General features: G+C 39.9%; 1 protein-coding gene across 2 annotated transcripts in view; it reads left to right on the plus strand.

The window, feature by feature from the left end:
* The first annotated feature begins 4,026 nt into the window (after positions 1-4,026).
* The window catches only part of SMPX (small muscle protein X-linked), a 54,870-nt gene continuing 37,173 nt past the window's right edge, over positions 4,027-21,723 (plus strand). For both annotated transcript variants that reach the window (XR_012091866.1, XM_073013262.1), the window contains exons 1-3: positions 4,027-4,210; positions 7,849-7,905; positions 18,616-18,702. Coding sequence is in view for 1 of the 2 variants with exons in the window: in XM_073013262.1 (XP_072869363.1) it covers positions 7,861-7,905; positions 18,616-18,702 (132 nt within the window). In the remaining variant the exon portion in view is untranslated. The remainder of the gene's footprint in view (positions 4,211-7,848; positions 7,906-18,615; positions 18,703-21,723) is intronic.

The raw sequence follows: 21,723 nt of genomic DNA on the forward strand, positions 1-21,723 counted from the left end.
GAGATTATGTGTGTGTAAGCACATTTTCCATTAAAGCTCTGTATGTGTGTGCACGTTTTGTCTGTGTCACTGCTGTTTCCTTTCTTCTTCATTGCTAAGAGCATCCCAATTTTATATGGGACATTTGATCTTAGCTAATCATTTCTATTCCATCCACCTGCTTCCATTTATTTCTTTTCTTAGCCTCCTTTGCAGCCATGAGACCCAGTTCCAGCCAAAGAGATGTAGGGGGAAGTCAGCTTGGGGCTTCTGGGAAAGAGTTTCCTCCTTGGGAAGAAAAGCCCCTTTTCCCATCATCACTGCTATTCCTTCTTGTTTGGATGCTTGTAAAATGTCCTAACACTTGGAGCTGTGGCAGCCATCTTGGGAACACACGTTAAGAAGCATGAGGATGAAAAGCTGACTTGTTGAGAGTGGCAGAGTAGATCCACCTTCCCAAAGAGGATCTGGGAAGAGCCCGAGAGTTTTTGACTTCGTAGAATTTCTGAACCAGCCCATAACTACCTTCCTTTAAGTTCCTAGGTTTGTGAGATGATTAAATGACTGTTGATTGAGCCACTGCTGGTTAGGTTTTCTGTTACTTGCAAGCAGATGCATCCTGTTACCATATTTGTATGTGCTTATGTGGGGCATACAGATGAGTGTGGTTCCTTGAGGGCACTGTGGTATAACAGGAAAGAGCAGTAACTTTGAAAGTCAAAAGCTGGGGATAACTGGCTCTGAAATGACAGTCTGAGCCTTGGCTTACTGATCGATAAAATTGGAAGAATGCCACTGAATCCACAGGGCTGTTGGGAGGATTAAATAAAATAATACAAATGAAAGCACTTTGCAACTGAGCAAGGGTTCTATAGATGTAAGATGTTGTTAGACATCCTGCTCTTTGACCATAGGGGAGGAGGGGTGAAGGCATGCAGGTAGGAATGACTTAAGTGAATTTTGATTTTGTCAACACCCCCCCAACCATACCCCTCTTTGTGATCTCCACTGAAATATGCCCAAAGGACTCAAGCTACCCCCTCAATGCCCAGTACCCCCAGCTCTCCATTTTTCATACTTTAAGGCTATGTTTTTCCAACTTCTCCTATCTCAATCCTCTCAAAAAGAAATGGACTCATCTTGTGCCCCATCCCTTCAGGCCCAGTTAATTGTCACTCACCAACCTGGTATGTGTTGGTGTGTGTCAGAGACTTCTTCTGTTACCCTTGTCAAACAACATGTGTTTTTTTGTTTGTTTGTTTGTTTTTTGAGGCAGAGTCTCACTCTGTTGCCCAGGCTGGAGTGCAGTGGCATGATCTTGGCTCACTGCAACCTCCGTCTCCCAGGTTCAAGCGATTCTCATGCCTCAGCCTCCCAAGTAGCTGGGATTACAGATGTGCACCACCATGCCCAGCTAATTTTTGTAATTTTTTTTAGTAGAGATGGGGTTTCACCATGTTGGCCAGGCCAGTCTCGAACTCCTGACCTCAAGTGACCTGCCTGCCTCGGCCTCCCAAAGTGCTGGGATTACAGGCATGAGCCACTGCACCCAGCCAGCATGTGTCTTTTTATGGAGTCTTAAATCAATAACCTGACAACAGGAGTAGAAATTTCAGGCTATTGCAAGAAGTCAAGGAAAAACACTTGGCTTCTTGGTGCCTCTTGGAGACCCAACTGGGAGAGCTGCTCAGCTCACAACTATTCCCCTTTCTGGGAAGGACCTAATGCACAGGTATGTACCCCAATGGCCTCCTCTATGCTCGGTAACCTTGCTACTAACCAGGAGTGCGGTATTGACTCAGGCTGGGGCAACCAGAGCCCTGAGGTCTTTAAAATTGGAGCTGCAGAAATAGATTCATCATTCTCTAGTGAGGTCCGAGTTCTTGGTTCTGGTAATTGATGAGGTTCACCTGCACCCCTGCCCTTCCTCTCGCAATATGAAACCTTCCTAATAAATTCTTTTTTCTTAGTTTGGGTTGCCTCAACTCCAAATGCTGAGACAAGGACTTGGTTGCAGGTGATCTACTTGGGGGATGATCCCAGAGAATGCAAGCGGGGGAAGTGAGGGAAAAGAGGAAGCCAACAAGGGTATATTAATGAGCAAATCCCCATGGTGGGCAGCTGGGGCTCGGTCCTGCTGGGGACCTCTGGGAAACTGTAGATCACACCTCAGAATCTTCCGACCACAGGATGAGGAAGTGGGGACATCTATCGCTCGACTTCCATTCCCATTGGTTGAGGCTTGTCCCTAGGGGTGTTTTTTCCTGGCACTTATGGGTTATGTCTCCTGCTTCTGGATGATATGCAGAGCCCCAGTGTAGAGAAAAAGAGAGAGGTGTGAAGCTGACAGTGTACTGGAAGCTGCCTACAGCTACAGAACTCAGGTGGACAAAAGTGATACTGAGAAAGACATTGACTGTCTGCCACACCCCTCCTGGCTTAAACTAGTTCCCTTTGGGTTACTGTGACTTATGACCAACAGAGCCCTGGTTATGCATCTCACCTTAGTTTTTCCCACAGAGGCAGTCACACTCATATTGGGCCAGCCCTGTGTACAAGGCATTTCTGCCAGGAGCAGTTTCCTCAATGTATATACCATCAGTGGCTACTGAGAGGCCACTGGGGCAAAAGGACTGTGGCAAAATGCATGGGCTAACTTCAGCACAAGGGGCCATAAATGGCTCATTGTTGGTCCGTGGAGTGATGCCATCATTTGTCTGGTGAAGAGCTCTGAACACACAGAAGTAGCCAAACACTTGGAGAAATATTAAGGTGCTCACTATATTCTCTTCTCCAGTGTATAAATAACTCACTTTTGGCACCATGTGATCTCAAAGGATGATGTCTAAACTGAATTTTAAAGATACAATTCTTTTGAACAGCACATGAACAGAACTTAATGGTGAACCCCAATCTAAAATGAACCAAAATTATCTGTTGACCTCCTAAACTCCCAGAAAGTTGGTTTTCCTTTTACAGTTCTGAAAAAAGCCAACTACTTCCATCTGGAATGCATTCAGCTACAGGGAACAGAAGCCTGATGTCTAGGGTTCCTACAAATTGGAGCTTTTTTTCTCATGTAATAAGAAGACTGGTAAGCAATGATTGCTGGCAATATAGTTCAGTGGCTTGACCATACTGTCAAGAACTCAGACATGGAGCTCACTTCCACAGTGGATGGATTTTAAGTCTCTCCACTCTGTTTAATACTTCTACTGAAGTACAACTCTATGTAAAGGTAATTTCAGAGACTGGAGAGGTTAAAAAAAATTAAAAGTAGTGTTAAAAATAATGAGCATGTATCTTAGGATTTGGAAGTTTTCTCTTTAAAAAATGTTTTGCCTTGTACCTGCTCCTGGCCCTTGTCATATTTAAAACAGACATTTCTTCTTTGTTCTGTTGTCTCATGTGCTCTAGGGTCAAAATCTTTGTCACTAGTAGAGGCAGTAGAGCAGAGTGGGCAGGGCTCTGGGCCCTGGAAGCTCACCAGCCTGTTGGTCTTGGACCATTTTTGACCTACAAAAAGGGCAATGTCATATAGTTCAACTTAATAGGATAAATATCATTATTTGGTGACTATTTGTTGAAATAAAGTTACTTATTATTAAGTAACTTTAACAGCTCCCAAGTGACCAAGCTAGGATTCAAGCCCTGTTTAATGTCAGTACCCCTGCTGAGAGGCATGGTGCCATGCTGACACCGCCCCCCCCCCCCCCACAATTTTTATTGAATGCTCATCTTCTGGCATCCAGGTAATAAAGCTAAAGATAGACTTTTCCTACTTTTTGAACTTTGCTATACCCCCTCAGAATATATGAGAAAATGCAGCCAGCATCTTCTGGAAGATTAGGAGGGCACATAAGATACCATAGCCACCTCCCGGCTGACATTTGAGCCCTGCTTTCCGCACGGTCAAGCCTTTTGGAGGCAGCCAGCGTATGGCTTGTATCAAACTCTATATTTAGGAAGAACAACTGTGAGCTATGACAGGAATTCTCTTTAACACTTAGCCTTAACGGTTTAAGTTCCCCTCCAGCCCCGAGCCAGGAGCAGCTCTCAATACTGGGAGAGGCACAGAGCACTTGAGCTATTTCAGCCACATGAAAAGCATCGGAATTGAGATCGCAGCTCAGAGGACACCGGGCACCCCTTCCACCTTCCAAGGAGCTTTATATTCTTGCATCTGGCTGCCTGGGACTTTCCTTAGGCAGTAAACAAATACATAAAGCAGGTAAGCAGAAGGACCCAGCTCCCGGCAACTGGGTTTTCTAAAGGAAATTTCCTTGATACCTAACTTGAAGTGACTACTTTTAACTTTGTAGGCTTGTAACCAGTGAGTATAGCTTCCTTGTAAATTCATTTTTCATTGGTGGTATTGCTGATTCTGTTTATAAATTGTGAGGGGTGAGGGTGCTGAAAGAATATTGAACTAGGCAAATACTGAAGGGCAGTTTTCATCGATAGTGGCAATAATAAAATGTCCACAGTCTAGAAATTATAACTGTGACCTTGAAGCTGTGCTGGCCAGGATTAGTCGGTCAGCTGCAGATTGATTGAAGCCCTAAGCCAAGAAATCATCAGAATTTGGGCCAAAGAAAAGCTATAATGCTAATTCTTTGATTCACCAAAATGCAAATTATTGCCAGAGTTTTTATACAGTACAAGTTTAAAAGGATTTTCTCCTTTCCCTAAGCACCAGGCTTGGTCTTAATGATAAAGTACTATCAATGATAGAACCATCTTTTAAAATCTTCACTTCGGTCACAGTATTCCCATACTCAGCAGGGTAGAGGGCAGCACTCACTGTCCCTTTCTATGTGGGCACCAGGTTCTGAAGCATGAGAACACTAAGAGTACCTCTTTCCTCTCAGCATATTTAAAGCAGAGTGAATAAGGAGTTAGTCAGTTCAGACAGCTGAACATCTTTCTACACCCTTCTCAGGAATTATTTTTAGCTACAAGACAGAAGATAATTCCCTTTGAGATGGAGCTTTACCCACTTATTCAACCTTTAAAAAGAACAAACAAAGCTCTTATCTCTGAATAGTGATTGATTTTCCTCTGAATCCCTTCTTATTAAATGAGTGATATTACTATTGACAAATTTTTAGTAAGTCAAAGAGTTCTATTTAGAAGTCAGATATTAGGTGCTACCCAATCAAAGACAAGTAGGGATATATCATAGGTGACTCAGCATACAGACCATTAATGGTCCCCACCGACTTAAAGAACTGCCAGGAAAACTCAGCGGTGCTCAGCTGGCAAGCGTTTTCATTATATTATAGGCTTTGTAAAACTCAGTATATGCCTTGTCAAACTTTCCATGTTTCAAAACTTTAGCCAGAATCAGGAGACATAGTAATTGAGTGCTGTAAAGAGTACCTCTTTGGATGAAAAGCGGTGGCCCTCATGGGAGTGGAGTGTGTATCTAAGGCATAGTTTTCTTTTCTTGGTCCGGGGACGAAGCATGCAGATGAAGAAGGAAGGTGTGTTCCACACTCTATATCCCTGATAGAGGTGACTGCATGGCCAGGGAAACAGGGAACACTGTCTATTTTTATTCATCAGTATGCTTTGCCCTGATTTCTCTGAAAATAATGAGGACAGCAGGAACTGCTGCTGAACTGATTTACACAAATGTTATCCAGCCTGTTTGTGAGGAATGAGAGTTGGGATCTGACCAGCTTTTTATAGATGTCTCTTTCAAAGATTGACATGCATGTTAAGAGATTTGTGTGCAAATTAGAATATACCAAAATTGTACAGGAGACAAGGCCCATCCATTCTTGAGGTTCAGAGGTTCACACAAAAGCAGCAATCCAGTAGTAAGTTAAATCAGTCCATTGAAAATATAAAATTGGTTTTTTAAAAAAATACAGTATAACATTCACTGACTAATTTTAAAAAATATTTCAACTTGCCATTGTCATAACATAAAGAAATTTTCTAATCCCTGTTTCAAATTGATGTACAATAACTTTTTGGACAAGTTCCCAAGTGATATTAGTTAAACTTTAGTTGTACACACACAGAGAATACCATATGCTAAGATATTTAAAGTTCTGTGAAAATTATTGCTTTGTATGACTTCTAACAGCTTTTGAGGAATAAAAACATTAAAAATTAAGCCACCAAGCTTTTCTTTTTGGAATTAAGCTGTGTGTCCTAGATCCACAAATTAAAAATCCTTCATTTCTTTATGACGCTGCAGGAAATACAGCAATCTATTTGAAGCATATCATAGAGAAAAATGTATCCTTGACTGTTCCATTTGTTGTTGCTTTTTAATTTTGTAACCATATTAAAAATAATTCTACCTAGACCCTTATGCATGGAGGCTAAATCTATATGTTACAAAGACATTCAGGTGAAACTTTTAAAAAAGAGTCCTATTGTTTTCATGTATGTGGCTCCAAAAACTATATATTTGGATACCCTGAGTATAGAGGTTTTTAAAAAATATGGAATTGTTTAACTTCACATAATAGAGCCTAAGACTTTGGAGATTTCAAAAAACTTTTTTTCACAGAGTTCTTTTCAGATCTTTTATCTCTACAGGTGTTGGGGAACATACCTATAAAAATTATTACTCTGAACTTAAAGCTGGAGATGAGTACAGCACTCCAAAGTCATTAGCTATGGATGATGGTAATAAACAATAAATATTTGCATCATGCTTTACAGTTCACAAGGCCTTTTCAGGAGCATGTATGTCATATGGATTCTTACCACAACCTGTGAAGCAGGTAAAATTTAAAGAAGAGGAAATGGGCTTAGAAATATTGAGTGACATTGCCCAGGTTACACAAGATGTGTGGCAAATGCCAACACTGCTTTTTGCATTCTTTTACTCACCAGTGAACACATCACTTACACCAGTCGATAGACCTCGATCAACCTGTTTTACAGTTTGGGTTTAAAACACAGCATGCTTTGAATTCAATGAATTTTTAATTTTTCAGTTGGTCCTGCTGACATTTAATAGGCCAAACTACAAAAACAGGCCAGAGCTGGGCCATTCCCTTCTCCCCTATCTCCAGTAAGTTGCATCTCACATCCCCTAATGTGCTGTAGTCACTGTGCTCTAAATCAGGTCTCACATGCTTAAAGAAAGCAAAAGTCTTTTGGGAAGGAAGCACTTCTACATCTTGAGGATTTGATATGGTCATTTGTAAGTCTTCCTTGCCTCCTAGAAAGAAAAGTTTACAGGTGAGGCTTGCTGTCTGCCTGTTTACAGAGCCTGGGCTCTGTATGAGGCACCTGGTTGAAAGCATAGGGTGGGGGCACACACAGCAGGAGATGGGACCTACGTCCTCAGAGCATCTCCTAGGTTGCTGGGCAGAACAGATACTGCACAGCAAGTAGAGAGCATTGCAGCAGTTAAGGAAGTGGTACAGGCCATTTCTTTTTGGGTGTTTAACAAAGAGGAGGCACTCCCAATGAACTATAGCAGCCCTGGCAATTATGAATTCAGATTAAAAGTTCAGTTTCAAGCCAAGAACTTCAGAGGCCCGGAACAAAGGTGTTTTATTCCCACAATCTCTTTGCTTTGCTGCTCTTGGCAGAAGGTCAGGAGGGCAGGGAAGGAGATGATAGCACCTTTCAAGTTTCTGATTGTATATCATTAGCATCAGGGGCGAGGCGTCTCACCATTTCTCCTCCTGAATGATTTATCCTGGCGCTCTAGTGTTCCCTCACCCGAGGCATTAGGAAGGAGAGTCTCTTAGTAACTTTGGAAACTGAGACTGAAAGAATATATGGCCAGTGAAAGGGGTGACTGCCCAGTTGAATCATGAGTTAAATTCTAATTTATCAAGACTGAGAATCTGAATGCTGCCACCTCTAACAGTTTCTTACTTGTTTTTTTAGGGATAAGACTGCATGAATATGTCGAAACAGCCAGTTTCCAATGTTAGAGCCATCCAGGTAAGTAGGTATATTTGTATTTTAACAACAGCTCTGCAACTTCTTGCCTGATTGCTTAGTAATTCTGGTGATTGTTCACTCCTAGCTGATGATGAACTTCAAGAAGAAAATAAAGTTCTTCATAAGATTTGTAAGGTACAATTGAGAAAGGATATAAAACCAGTTAGGTACAACTGAGACAGGAGAAGTAAGCTATTTTTGTTTAATTGTTCTGAATTATAAGACAATCAGTCTATAAGTGAGAATTAAATTATCTTCTAAAAAATGTAGTGTGTATGTTTTTTGATGTTTTTGATGTGTTCATTGATAGAGGATATATTCAATTTTATTTTTAATTTCCAATTGATATGTGCACAAACAGATGAGTCACAGTTTGTTGACTCATCTGTTTGAAATATATCTTTCTTTAAATAATATCCTTTTGTAGTTAAGTGTTCTTCCCAGGGCTTGGGTATTTATCTTTTAAAATTCACATGTTATTCGTTCTCCACATGCCCTCCCAGCAAACAAATTCCTTGGTTGTTTAAACTGACTTAAGTGTCACCCACAAAAAGGGAAGGAGGAAGCAGGCATTTGGAAACAAAAATACAATTATGAAAATAACTTTCAGTATTTGTTTTTACTCAATAATTAATTTGTTATTTCTCTTAAGGGCTCTGTATTTGACTCTCAAGGGGCTTCCACCCTGAAACTCTGGGCACAATGCTTTATTGTAAAATTCCATCTTTCCATCAACATGGAGCCTGTCTGTGCTTTCTCCAAAGGAACTTTTTCCTTGGACTTTTCTGAATACTGCAGGTCATGTGGCAGTTCCTGAATATTTTAGGCCTGATGTACTATCACAACAGAAACACAATCATAAATGGTTGACTGTATTGTGGAGGGCTGTGCTTGTGGCCAGGTTGTAAATACGTCATCAAGGGGTTTAGAAATCCTAGCAAACACCACTGATAGAGGTAGGTGGAAGGACAGATCTTTACTTATCACGATTAATACAGATCCTTAAATTGAAGAGGTTCTTAAGTGGCAGGATGTACAACAACCTCTGGAAACATGTCATTGAACAAACCACCAAGGAAGGGCCTATGCATTTGGCAAGATTCCACTCTGCATTGTCACATCCAGCCCTCTGGTGTCTACCTAGTGAGTCTCTGACTTCCCTGACAGTGGTAGTGGAATTATATTTTGTCTCCCAGACCTGTGGACATCCTTGAGCCTTTGAATCTTCTCTTTTACCCAGTGTAGAAGCAGTTAGTAGCATGGGCTCTGAAACTATATTTCTAGGGTCCTTAATCCATCCTGGACTGGTGTAAGATCATGGGAAAATTACTCTCCCTAATTGACCTCTCTGCACCTCTATTTCCACATCTGTAAAATGGAGATAAAATAATAGTATTCACTTCCTAGGGCTACATGTATAAAATACTTAAAACAGCATAGTAGGCCGGGCGCAGTGGTTCATGCCTGTAATCCCAGCACTTTGGGAGGCTGAGGTGGGTGGATCATGAGGTCAGGAGATCAAGACCATCCTGGCTAACACAGTGAAACCCTGTCTCTACTAAAAATACAAAAATTTAGCCAGGCATTGTGGCACACACCTGTAGTCCCAGCTACTCAGGAGGCTGAGGCAGGAGAATCGCTTCAACCTGGGAGGCAGAGGTTGCTGTGAGCCGAGATTGTGCCACTGCACTCCAGCCTGGGCAACAGAGTGAGACTCCATCTAAAAAAGAAAAAAACAAAAAAACAAACAAAAAAACCCCAGCATAGTAAGCACACATTGAGTGTCAACCATTATTAGAATTATTATCATCATTCAGGAATACTTTATGTTAAAGTTGTGAGAAGTAATATCTTTTAATCACTGAATTTGAACCTCTGGAAGTGCTAAACATAAAAATTCCTTTTTATTTTTTCAGGACACAAAAACAGTTTTCTCTCGGGCTGCCTTTTTTCCCTCTTACTTTTAAAACGGAAAGTATGTTGGTTTTTCTTCCTTAATGGTCCCTGGCCTCCCTCAAATCCACACTGAAAATTCACTAGCATTTTATTTACTAATTTTGACCTTGATATATTTTTAGATTTGTAATATTTTAAAAGCTGTGACTGACTGTTCTCAGTAGCCATTATTATATCGCATTACAAAAGATCCATCCATTCAGCCAACAAAGGCAATACAGCGGTTCCTTATAGATGTGGTACTGCCTCTCTCGATATGTTTTATGCCACACAAAAGGCCCAATTTAATGCACCTTCAAATGAAATATTATTTCTTGTGGGTAAATAGGATCAGCACTATCTGATATTTTCCTATTATCTTTGCATTAACCTTAAGTAGGGTACATGAAATAAAATATGAACATGGTTACACCATACACAATGGTTTATAGTAGGGACATTATCTAGATTAGTCTTGTCTGGAACAAATAGAAGCCCTGATTAATAAGGGACTCTCCTCACTGTAAATACCATTTAAAGCTCTGAAATGTTCTACTCCATACCTTCTAGTCACTTATTTTTATTAGGATTTTATCTGCAATTCAGTTCATTTGTTATTTCCTGAGTGCATAATATGTGCCAGGCACTGTGCTAAGTGTAGGGTATACACAAAGATGAATTGATCCCTGATCCATGTGTTTGAGGTGCTCAAGGTCTCCAGTACTTACTAGCTGCAAGACTTTGGGAAAGTTATTTAGTCTCTTTGTGCCTCAGTTTCCTCATCTATCAAGAGAAGAATTAGTAACAGTCTTTATCTCATAGGATTACTATGAAGTTTAAATGAATTTAATGCTTGTCAATACTTAGCTCAGTGCCTGGCTCACCGTAATTGCTTAATAAATATTAGCTATTATCATCATTCACCACCATCATCTACTTCAACAGCTCCCAAAGTGTGTTCCTTGGCATACTAGTTTTATGGGATGCTGTTATAGATTAGAGGCTAATATGGTTTAATGTTTGAAAATTTTTCTCAGAGTCTATAACTTGCGAATGGCATCAAGTTATTTCTAAGAGGGCAGAAACATATGCAATGTTTTCTAAACATATTGGACCTTTTCAGTGACTATCTTACAAGATAGTGTTTTGCAGTGCAAACTTCTAGAAACAATGACTTAGATTTCTAGTGTGTCTGGCTTGGGTGAATTTAAGTTACTTTTGACCATAGTTTGAACAGTCAGGCATTTCAGGAGTTGAATTAATGCACCTCCAGACAACATGGAGTCAAATAGTTACAAATCTTTGCAATGTTAGTTCACCTTTAGTCCACCTTTCTGTAAAATGGGGGCAATCATACTAAATAGGGTTATTATAATGAATAGACAAAATAATCTATGGCAAGTGCCTGGTTTATAGTATACAAATTCCTTCAGAGATGGGCCTTCTAACTATCCAAATAATGCATGGAATGGCCTTGGCTTTGTCTTCAACTTATTCCATCTCCTCCGTGCACCAGAATAAGAGGGAGGCCAGAACCAGAACCACCCTTACAGGAGGTAGACAGTAGTCTTTCACATCCACACTGAAGAAGAGATGACTTTTGAATTGTAAAGGGATTCTAAGCCTACACTTCTCTTTAGTTGTATTAGTTAAATCTCTGCCAGGGGCATAAAAATATCCTGAAAGAATCAGTTGATTCTTTCTTAGCCTGGAGAGGGCCTTTGTCCCCTAAGCAGCTGATAAAGTTCTATGCCAGAGGTTGACAATCTTTTATATAAAGGACCAGATAATAAATATTTTAGGCTTTGTGAGTTGTTTGGTCTGTTCCCGCTACCGAGCTCTGCTGTTGTACCAGAAAAGCAGCCATAGGCAGTACGTAAATGAATGACTGTGGCTATGTCCCAGTGAAACTTTATTTACAAAATCAGGTGGTGGACTGGATTTGGCCTGTGGGCTCTAGATTGCCAACTCCGGTTCTGGTCTCTCCAGGCTGATTCTTACAACCCCACTGTTGGTGGGAATTGAGCTGCAACCAAGGTAACATCAGCACACTCTGCATATTGGGTCCTCTCCCTCAAATGAAAGAATTTGACATGACAGGTGGTGGGGAAAGCTAGAACTGCTGGAACCTAATCCCATCAGCGATCTGTTTGGTGACTCTCTCTAATGAGACCAAGTGACACCAGCCACTGGCAGCACCTGCCTGTCCTTTCTCCTGAACACACCCACTTTGGGAACCACCACAGGCCTCCTTAGGGCCCCAATTCACACAGAGCCAATCTTCTCTGGATTGTCACTGATCATTTCTCTCCACCATTAATGAAAGTAAGCTGAGTATTATTTGTCCTCTTCCATGAGATCTGAGAACTTCATGGCTAACCAAAAAGAGTCCTGCGCCCCAGTCTTAGCTCTACTGTGTAAATTCACACCTCTGGTCCTTGTGATCTTCAAAGGGAGAGGCTTCAGTTAAATGACTTCTAAGTTTCTGTCCAGCTTGTAAGTCTGTGAACTTCTTGAGAATAACTTCTAAGGTTTATTATCAGGATGACAATAATAGTTTCAGTTTATTCAAGGTTTACCATATACCTGGCCCAGTGCAGTGGGATTTCCATGGATCATAATGTCAGGTCTAGAAAAGTGAAGTAACTCCCCCAGGATTATACAATTTGTAAATAGGATAGTCAAGCCCTAACATCAATTATTCAGTCTGATCCCAAAGCTTGTGTTTGGAACCACTCTGCAATGCTGTCTTTACTTACTGTCCCCACCATTGCCACAGAGAGTAAGGCTGGAGGAGTGGGTGTGGACCATCTTAAGGATAATCATGGCCGTGCGCGGTGGCTCAAGCCTGTAATCCCAGCACTTTGGGAGGCCGAGACGGGCGGATCACTAGGTCAGGAGATCGAGACCATCCTGGCTAACACGGTGAAACTCCGTCTCTACTAAAAAAAAATACAAAAAAAAAAAAACTAGCCGGGCGAGGTGGCGGGCGCCTGTAGTCCCAGCTACTCCGGAGGCTGAGGCAGGAGAATGGCGTAAACCCGGGAGGCGGAGCTTGCGGTGAGCAGAGATCCGGCCGCTGCACTCCAGCCTGGGTGACAGAGCCAGACTCCGTCTCAAAAAAAAAAAAAAAAAAAAGGATAATCATAAGCAGCAAGGCTACTTGAGAGGCAATTACCATTTTATGGATGCTGGGTGCCTCCCTTTTAAAGAACTCAATATTTAGAAACAGTGTCGGCATATAAGTAAAGAAGATAGTCTACACTGATTAAAGTCACCTTAAGAGTAAGTTGCCTTGGAGTTAAAAGTACAAAGTAAAGAGACTCAATGATAAACATGGTCCTGAAATTCAAACGACCATGGCTAAACCAACTTAAGGCATTTGTCATACATTTGAAAAAAATTATATGAGTCCTGCATCATTAGTGAGTGTGTGGCTTCTTTGCATGGGAAGTTTTCTGTTGCTACCCAATCTATGTGTAGAAGAGAAAGAGAATATTCTGACGCTCCATGTTTCAGTACTTCTTTCCTTTCCCCACTAGTTGTCATTGTTCTTCCACTCTCCTTTATCTAGGGCATAATGTGGAAGAAGAAAGCAGTTTCCATGGAAGATGAAAATATTTACAGTTAGGCATTAAAGACTCTAAGTGTTTCCTGTGTAGGATTTCCAGTTTAAAAATGATTCCAAATATATGACAATCATTGGTATAGAGGAATAGACTATCACCGTCCATTGTTAATCTGATAGATTAAAGCTAAAAATCATAATGATCATACATGCCTTCTTTCAATATTTTATATAAATTTAAAACATTAAAAATTAACTTTCATTTGGCATTTGTTTTAATGTAGAGACAAGGCCTTTTCTTTGATCATAGATCTACTGTTTCTTACATAAACCACTATAATACATTGTTTATGATTTCCAATGCTGGTTTCTTTTAAGTGTATTAAGAACTGGAATGTAGGAGTCTTACTCTCAAGTGGGTTCAGTATTACCTCCAGCTAATGACCATTGCGGCTCTGCCTAGCTCTACATTTGTGATATGAGGCAAAGCAGTCATACACTCGCAAAAAGATGTCATGTTTTTTTATGTTGACATCCAAAAGCACTTCAGAAATACAACCTACCCCCGACCAATTGTGCACATTATCTTAATAGTTGTACAGTATATTCTTGAAATCTGCCTTTCCCTGGATGATGAGATTACAGTTGAGTCATTCAGGAAATTATTGAAGAGAACAAAAAAGTGTTGAGAACAGAGCAAAAATAAAAACATTTTCAATGTGAAACATCATGGGTGAAGAACACTGGCAAAGTAGAAGTTTCTCAAAATTGTGTTGTGTGAGAAAGTTTTCCGTGTTTTGAATCTACTCCACATTTCAAGAATCCCTAAGCAGTTATGCATTCCAGTGATACAGAATTTTATTTTAAAATAAGTTGACTATATTTTAGTAGGTAGATATGTATGTCTCTCTCATTTTATGTTAATATATCAAACAAGAATCTCATTTTCTAATCTGTTATGAAAAAACAAACCTCTTTCTGAAGTCTTCTGTAAAGATGCTATAAATCTCAAAATGTCATATCTTGCTCCGTTTAGAGAATGACTAAGACTGAGAATAGGAAAGAGCAGAAAGAAATAATGCAAAATGCAACCCCGTAGAATTTCCTCTGCCCATACTACAGAAGAATGGCATGGGGGAGGCTATAGATTCTGGCAGGAGCTGCTGGAATCCTTTGAAAAGTAAAGATCGAATCAGTATGGGGTCATCTGAAACAAATAATGCATTGGGAGGAAACTCCAGAAGCCTCTGAACTGTTCAGAAAACTCACAGTGGGTTCAGAAAAGGAGAGACAGAGTGGGGACAAAAAGGGAGGGGGAGATAAGAGAACAATGGCTGTGGAAAGCAAAGTTCAATAGGAATTGTCAGTACCCAGCCGGCTGGCAGCTATCAGAATCCAACCCATTGGGGAAAGAAGATGTCATTCCATTGTAAGCTACACAGAAAGGGGTGTGGAGGAAATATTGTTTCCAGAATCCTCTGGGCTTAAAGCCCGGAGCCAAGCAAAGAGAACAATACAAATAATTAAGGGAGTAGTGGAATTAACTTACAGGGAATTCTTTCTACTTTTCTTCACCTAGTGAGATCAAGTGTAGTATTAATTTCACATCAGATAGGTCTTCTATCAGGGAACTGTATCCTATTCTGGCAAAAGATGATCTAGTGGATTTTTTTTTCCATTCCCAACTTGGAGGATGTAACAAATTATATATAGCTTGGGAAAGTGATGCACCAGGTCTGCTGCATCAGGGGCATATTTTTAAATCTCTAAAATGAATAAACCTCAAGGAGGGAAAAGAAATACAAAGGATTGCATTACAAAAGGAAAAAAAGAGACTGCTTCATCTGCATTTACATAGAATCTGTGGGGAGAAGGAAGCCTAACCTAATATCAACTCTAGGTCATTGATGTTAAACATTTTCTGTTTGTTTATTCTTTCATAAAAGTTTAGCTTGTATTTTAAGCCTATTTTGAGTAGCAAATACCATACTCAATTTGTAGGTAGAAAAATTAGTCGCTGAGAAAGTATTTCATTTGTGTTTAAACACAGAGTAAGTCAGTGAAAGAGACAAGATATGACCCAATTTTCTGGCCAATGGAATAAAAACCGAGGGCTACAGATCTACATATTTTTATCAAATTCAAATTATAAGGAATTTTTCATATGGCTATAATTTATTCTACGACTTGTCACTCAAAGATTACTGCCCTACAATTATACTAATGAAACATCTCTAATCGTCTTGTTAATAGTATAATGCATGCCTCAATTGACAAAGCACGCCTCTTATACTCCCTTATTGGTGCACATTATGATTGAATGTTCGACATATTTTCAGGCTGCTTTGGTTCCTGTCAATATCTGCTGTCAAAAAAAAAAAAAAAAAAATAAAACTCCATTTAGGTTTTTCTGATTTCTTGAGTGATGCTTTTAAAGAAGAAAAAGTGTCAAGTCGGTGAGTTAATGGCTCATTTTTCAATGTGGCTTTTCTTTGGTATCTATTATGAAATTATCCATTTTATGTGCCCCTTTTCAAAGGCCACTCTCAAAGTGTAAGTCTCCAATATCAGAGCTGCTTTAGAGAATTTTAGAGCTGGTGAGAGCTATTTTTGGCCACGTGAAAAGAGTTCTTTGGAGACGGGTTTGAGAGAGTGAGAAGGTCTGTCCCTAAAGTCAGGCAGCTTCAATTTGGAATCTTGCCTTTTCCTGGAACTATATGTATGACCTTGAGAGAATTAGCCTCTCCGAGGATTCATTTCTTCATCAGTAAAATGAAGATGATAACACTAACCTCAAAAGTTTGTTGTGAGGATGCAGGTATTTAAACCCTCCATCTCTGCCTGCTTTGCACTGTATATATTCTTACAGTACTTCATTTGAAGGAAGGAAGGGTTCCCTGGTTAAGACGTTTGAAAACCATTGACACAGCCTAACATTCATATTACAAATGGGGACAATGAGACCCAGAGCAGTTGTTACTTTTTCAAGCACAGATAACTTGTGGCAACTGCTAGCATTAGGCTCTTTTCACTACTGTAAGCCACCCATGAAACATGGAGAGGCCACATGGGGGCGCATCACTAAAATTAATCTCCAAACAGGAAAAGTAGTCATCTCATAACATGCCCTTCACAATATTATATTATTCTGGATGACCTTTACATGTCCCCTTACTAAAAACTACAATCTACTATAGAGCATATATACTTGATTAAATGAGTTAATTTAGCAATCAAGTCTTTCAGAAACAATATGATAACTTGAGCTCACCATTAGGAAGATGCCCCCTGTAGATGCTTAATAAATGGGTTGGGGTAGGGACAATTTAATTAAACTTTTAACTGGTTAACTTTTTCCCCAAATAATCCCTATATTGATTTTTCCCCTCTTTCATCCAAACTGTAGTGATGGAAATAGTCTATTGGTCCAATATGGATTATCTTCTGTATTATTTACACTGTCTTGATCTTCTTTATTCAGGCCCCTATGATATTTCATTCAATCTAAGACGCTGTCAATTGTAAAATACCATTATTTTACATCCTGCCAAAATAAAGCAAATGTGCCAACTTAAATTGTAGGACACTGCTGATTGTAAGACACATTCTGACTAGAGATATTAAAAGAGATGCATCTTGGAATTCATGAAGTATGGCTCCATATTTGCCACCATATAAGACAAATCTTTCTCCTCTCTTATGCTCCCTCCTCCTCCCACTCTAGGCCACCTGGTATTTCCATTACACGTAAGAATAGCATAGAAAGCTCAGCCTTAGGTTTTTAAAATGTTTTTCTCTAAAGTTGTGCTGGGTTTATATTTTAACATATGTGGTACATACTGATTAAAAATACTCCTTGGCTTGTTGGTACTAGGAATGGTTCCACAATGATGTACCTCTCTGGTTACTTTCCACGAATACTTTGGATCTATTTCTTTCTGTGGTATCAGCATTATTCTAGTAAGGATGGGGTGTTTTAAAGCTCCTGGGTAGGAAAAGTCACCTCCTGCTTTGCTCCTGAAGGGAGCACAACACAGACTTGCCATGTTGCATGAACATGGACACTGGATGCTTCCTGTTTCATAGGGTTAATCATTCCCCTGGCAACAGAGCTTGTACCAGGCAGTTCCAAATGGGACTTACCACACTTCCTAATAACTTCCTTTGGTGTGGTGCCAAAATCATACAATCCATGTCATAAGATAAAAAAATATTTTGCTCCCTTTGTTCAGGCATCATTTACATGCATAACATCAAAACGAAATTTCAACTTTTCAAGCCCACATATCCAATTACTCATAAGGCAACACTGTATCTTCAGTGGAAAAATATTGTATTCTACTTTAAAATAGTATTTGATGGTTGTTTTACGTGAGTGATAATACTGGTTAAAGACATTTTTGATCTGCATTACATATTTTCACCATTTAACATCAAATAAGTATGGGAAAAATTCAAATTTACACATTATCTCACCAAGTTCAAATTACAGTGTCAATATATCCCTACCTAATTTAATGTTTAGAGGATGTCATGTAGGTATTTTATGTTTACCACTGATGGAGATTAGTATGTTATCAACATAAAAGAGAAGAGTCAATGAGTGGTGATACAAAGGGAGCTTGGCCAAGCACCCTCTTTACTCCTTACTGACCCACACAAGTACATGTTGGGAAAAAGGTAGAAGAGTGTCAATTTCAGAGACTAAAGCAATAAAGTGCAGGACATTATGGAAAGGAGGAGGTAGCTTAGGATGTGTAAATGTCTCCCCTCCCACGTGGTAAATTTGAAGGGACTGGAAGGAGGGCTAAGGTGTGGGATGACTTATGCAGATGCTCTTTCCTCCTTGCCTGTCATTATATGTTCCCTCCTTATCCCCAAGAGAGAAAAATAATATGCATCTCAGGAGGGCAACAGCCAGAACAAACTGTCTTCCAATTCTTCCATCCAACAAGAAATTGTAAAATCACTGCACAGACCTAAGCATGTGTAATAAATGAAATCTGTAATAAATGTAATCTGTAATAAATGGAAGTCAAATTTTCCTTTGCATATTTTTATGCTGTCATTACAGCAATTTTCCTGAGATAAAAAGCTTTGAAGATGTACTTTTCAGATGCATTTTTCTTCACAATGATTACTGTCTCAGAATGGCATCGCAATTTCTTACTTTCCTTGAGCTAAACCTACCCTGTTTTCTCTTTTAGGCAAATATCAATATTCCAATGGGAGCCTTTCGACCAGGAGCAGGTCAACCCCCCAGAAGAAAAGAATGTATTCCTGAAGTGGAGGAGGTGAGGAAACCTCAGCTCTCAGAACACAGCAATGTTTTTCCTTTCTAAAATCTTCACCAGAGGGGGCAGAGGCAAGGCAAGGGCTGGCTCTCCAGGACAAGGGAGGGGGCAAATGACTGTGTGTCAAGGAATCACATACAGTATGTACGTTTCTTTAGTTGTCTTGCTTAGTCCGCCCTGAAACGCACTGCCTCCTCCCTTCCCTTCAGCCAAATTTAAGTACTGTACCTGGCACCATTATTTGAAGGTACTGAGTTTAACTTCCAGTCTGTTGATTGACTGATTATTTGATTGATTGATTGATTGTGTGTATGCATGTGTGTGTGTGCACATGTGTGTGGTGGGGAGGATAAAGTCTCTGATAAGTTTTTGGTCCAGCAGTAGTCACTAGATTGGCAAGTTTTCACTTGGGATCATTTATCCAACTGAGCAGGATGTAATAATATTTAGTAGAGCTTCTGATAAGTGGGAATGCAGGAAGTAAGCACATTAAATTATTTGAGGATTCAAATAAACAACAAACAAACAAAAACTCAATCTCTAAATGTTTCCTTTGAAAAGGGTACTTTGCAAGGGAGTCTATCAAGCCTCCATTTCTGTATTTTTCCTCTTTCTAATTCTTTACTTCTCCCCCAAAATCAAGTACCTAGTCTGCTAAATTGGAGGCTACAATTAATAATGAATGCCATAAAAAGGGAAGAGTTTCTTCCTCAGATGTTTTTATTTCTTACCCAATTGTAACTTTTCTGCTGAAACCTGGAAGGTCTGATTCTGAAAAAGATAGTGAAGGTTTTGGAACATTTTATCAGCATAAGACATGGAAAATGGAATCAAATAAAGCCACAAGGCACAGCAAACTGTATTTCATCTTTTTAAAAAGGTAAAAAGGCTTTTAAACTTTACCAAGTGACATTTTTGGTATTTGTCCCAAAAGAATATCTATTACCATTTCAAAGGTTCCTAATAAAACTTTGTTCTGCCTGTAACCTTTTTTTCCTGTGAATATTCCTGATGTGGTCCTAAATTAGTGGTTCCAGTCTCCTATCAGTAGAAAGATAATTTTTGAAAGGAGCAGATGGAGTATTTGAGTGATATCATCAAGTGCTGGAATTGTAGCCACTAAGTCACTCTTGATGAATACAAATTTTGAACATATCAGTTGGAAAGACCTGGCCCTACTCTGCTTTTATAGTTACATAATCTCAAGTTCTGGTACTGTTAACTTTGCCATCAAGTTTACTCATGATCATGAGGTCTCCATCTGGGACTTGGGCCAAGCATTTCAGAGTCTGCGTCTGCAAAATAGGATCCCCTCCATTCCTCAGAGGGTCACTGTGAGGGAAGAGGCATGATATAATGGACATAGCATAGCCTAGTAGGTATTCCATAAACTATTTTTCATCACTTGATGTAATTATCCAATTTTCATGAAGCACTCCTGGGCCTATTGTTTTTTGCATGTTGTAAGGAAAAGGCATGGGGAGGTAGAAGGGATGGCGGTGGAATTCTTCTATACCTTCATTTATCTGTAATTAGATTTTCTTTGCTTCCTGTGCTTCCTCTTAAACTGTGTCTGTCACTACCATGGCAATCAGTCGGAAGGTAGTTTGACCCACTTTTCTCACTAAATTGACTGATGTAACAGCTGTTTTGGAGGCTCACATTTCATTTTCCACCTGTGGTACAGATGGCCCCTGGTTCTTCTTTGTACAACTGGTACTTTCCTTCACACAAGTGTCTCAGGGGACTGGGGAAGCACTTTGCTCTCTCTTGCCTTGTATCTAATCTGATGGTTGCAGTGCATTCTAAAATAGGCAAGAACTGATACAGCTTGGTTTGTGAACACCTACTTTATAATTAACCACATATACAAATGGCCAACTAGTATTTTTCATAGGATGGAGAGAGTGATGTATTCACAAAGATACAAAGACCCCAGGGATGTTTCTTTTTTCTTTTTGTCCTTCTTTTTTTTTTTTTTTTTTTTTGGAGCAACTTATTGCCCAACAGATGGAGTGTTTCTTGAACTGTACCATACCTTTCTCACAGAGCTCATTGGGCAGGAGGGTGGAGCTAGGGATGGTATTTCTTTACCATAAAAGCAGAAATAAACTCTCAGGATTTGTGGAGTCTTGGGGAGGGAGTGGGATCTAATGATTCAGTCTCTGGCCTGGACCTCAGATTAAGTTTCTTAGGAAGACAACATTGTGAGGGGAGTAGTTAGACAGCTTGGCTTGGCCACAGGGTGGGTTAAGCAGGATTTTGTCAATTAGCTTCAGGCCCCAGCCACATTTTAAGGCATAGTTTGAAAGGGAAAATAAAATGTGGATTTGAAATAACATATACATCCACATTTATTATCATTATCTAGTTTGCAAACTTGGAATTGCTTAATTTTGTAGACTTAAAATTCGTTCATTGCCTAGCTTTGCATGAGGATAGTTACTGTATAGAGATCATAACATACCATCTCTGAACAGAACAGATCACCTCTATCACATTCAGTAGGTTCCTCATCTAAACTCAGAAGGATTTTTGATCCTGACACCCTCTCAGATGTGAAGAGGATGTTCCCCAACAGGAAGCCAGAATGAATCTTTGGCTGTCTGCCAAGGCCTGTGAGCACTGACCCTGTCTTTGGCTCACCTATGGTTCTGGTAAGACATTTGCTCTGCTCACAGAGCTGGAGTACACCTATCTGCTTGGCCCAGCCACAGATGGGCATGTGCCCAACTCTGAGGCCTTACAGCTAAACCTTAATAAACAGGGCTGGTCTTTTGCGTAAGAATCAGCTGCTTGCTTCAAGTGATTTGAAGGGTATTGACAAGCCTCTATTAAGCTTCCCAAATCTCTCTTTTGACTGAAACACTATCATCATTAAGCCACAAAATAGCATGTTGGGATTTTCTGTTAATTATTTCCCTCTACACCTGGCTCCTTTACAAGATGCAAACATTTAATTCTGGTCTAGCCACTTCCTAGCTGTGTGGCCTTGGGGCAAGTTTCTTAGCCCTTCTGTGC

This window comes from Chlorocebus sabaeus, chromosome X (genome assembly GCF_047675955.1).
Source record: "Chlorocebus sabaeus isolate Y175 chromosome X, mChlSab1.0.hap1, whole genome shotgun sequence".
NCBI classification, from domain to species: Eukaryota; Metazoa; Chordata; class Mammalia; order Primates; family Cercopithecidae; genus Chlorocebus; species Chlorocebus sabaeus.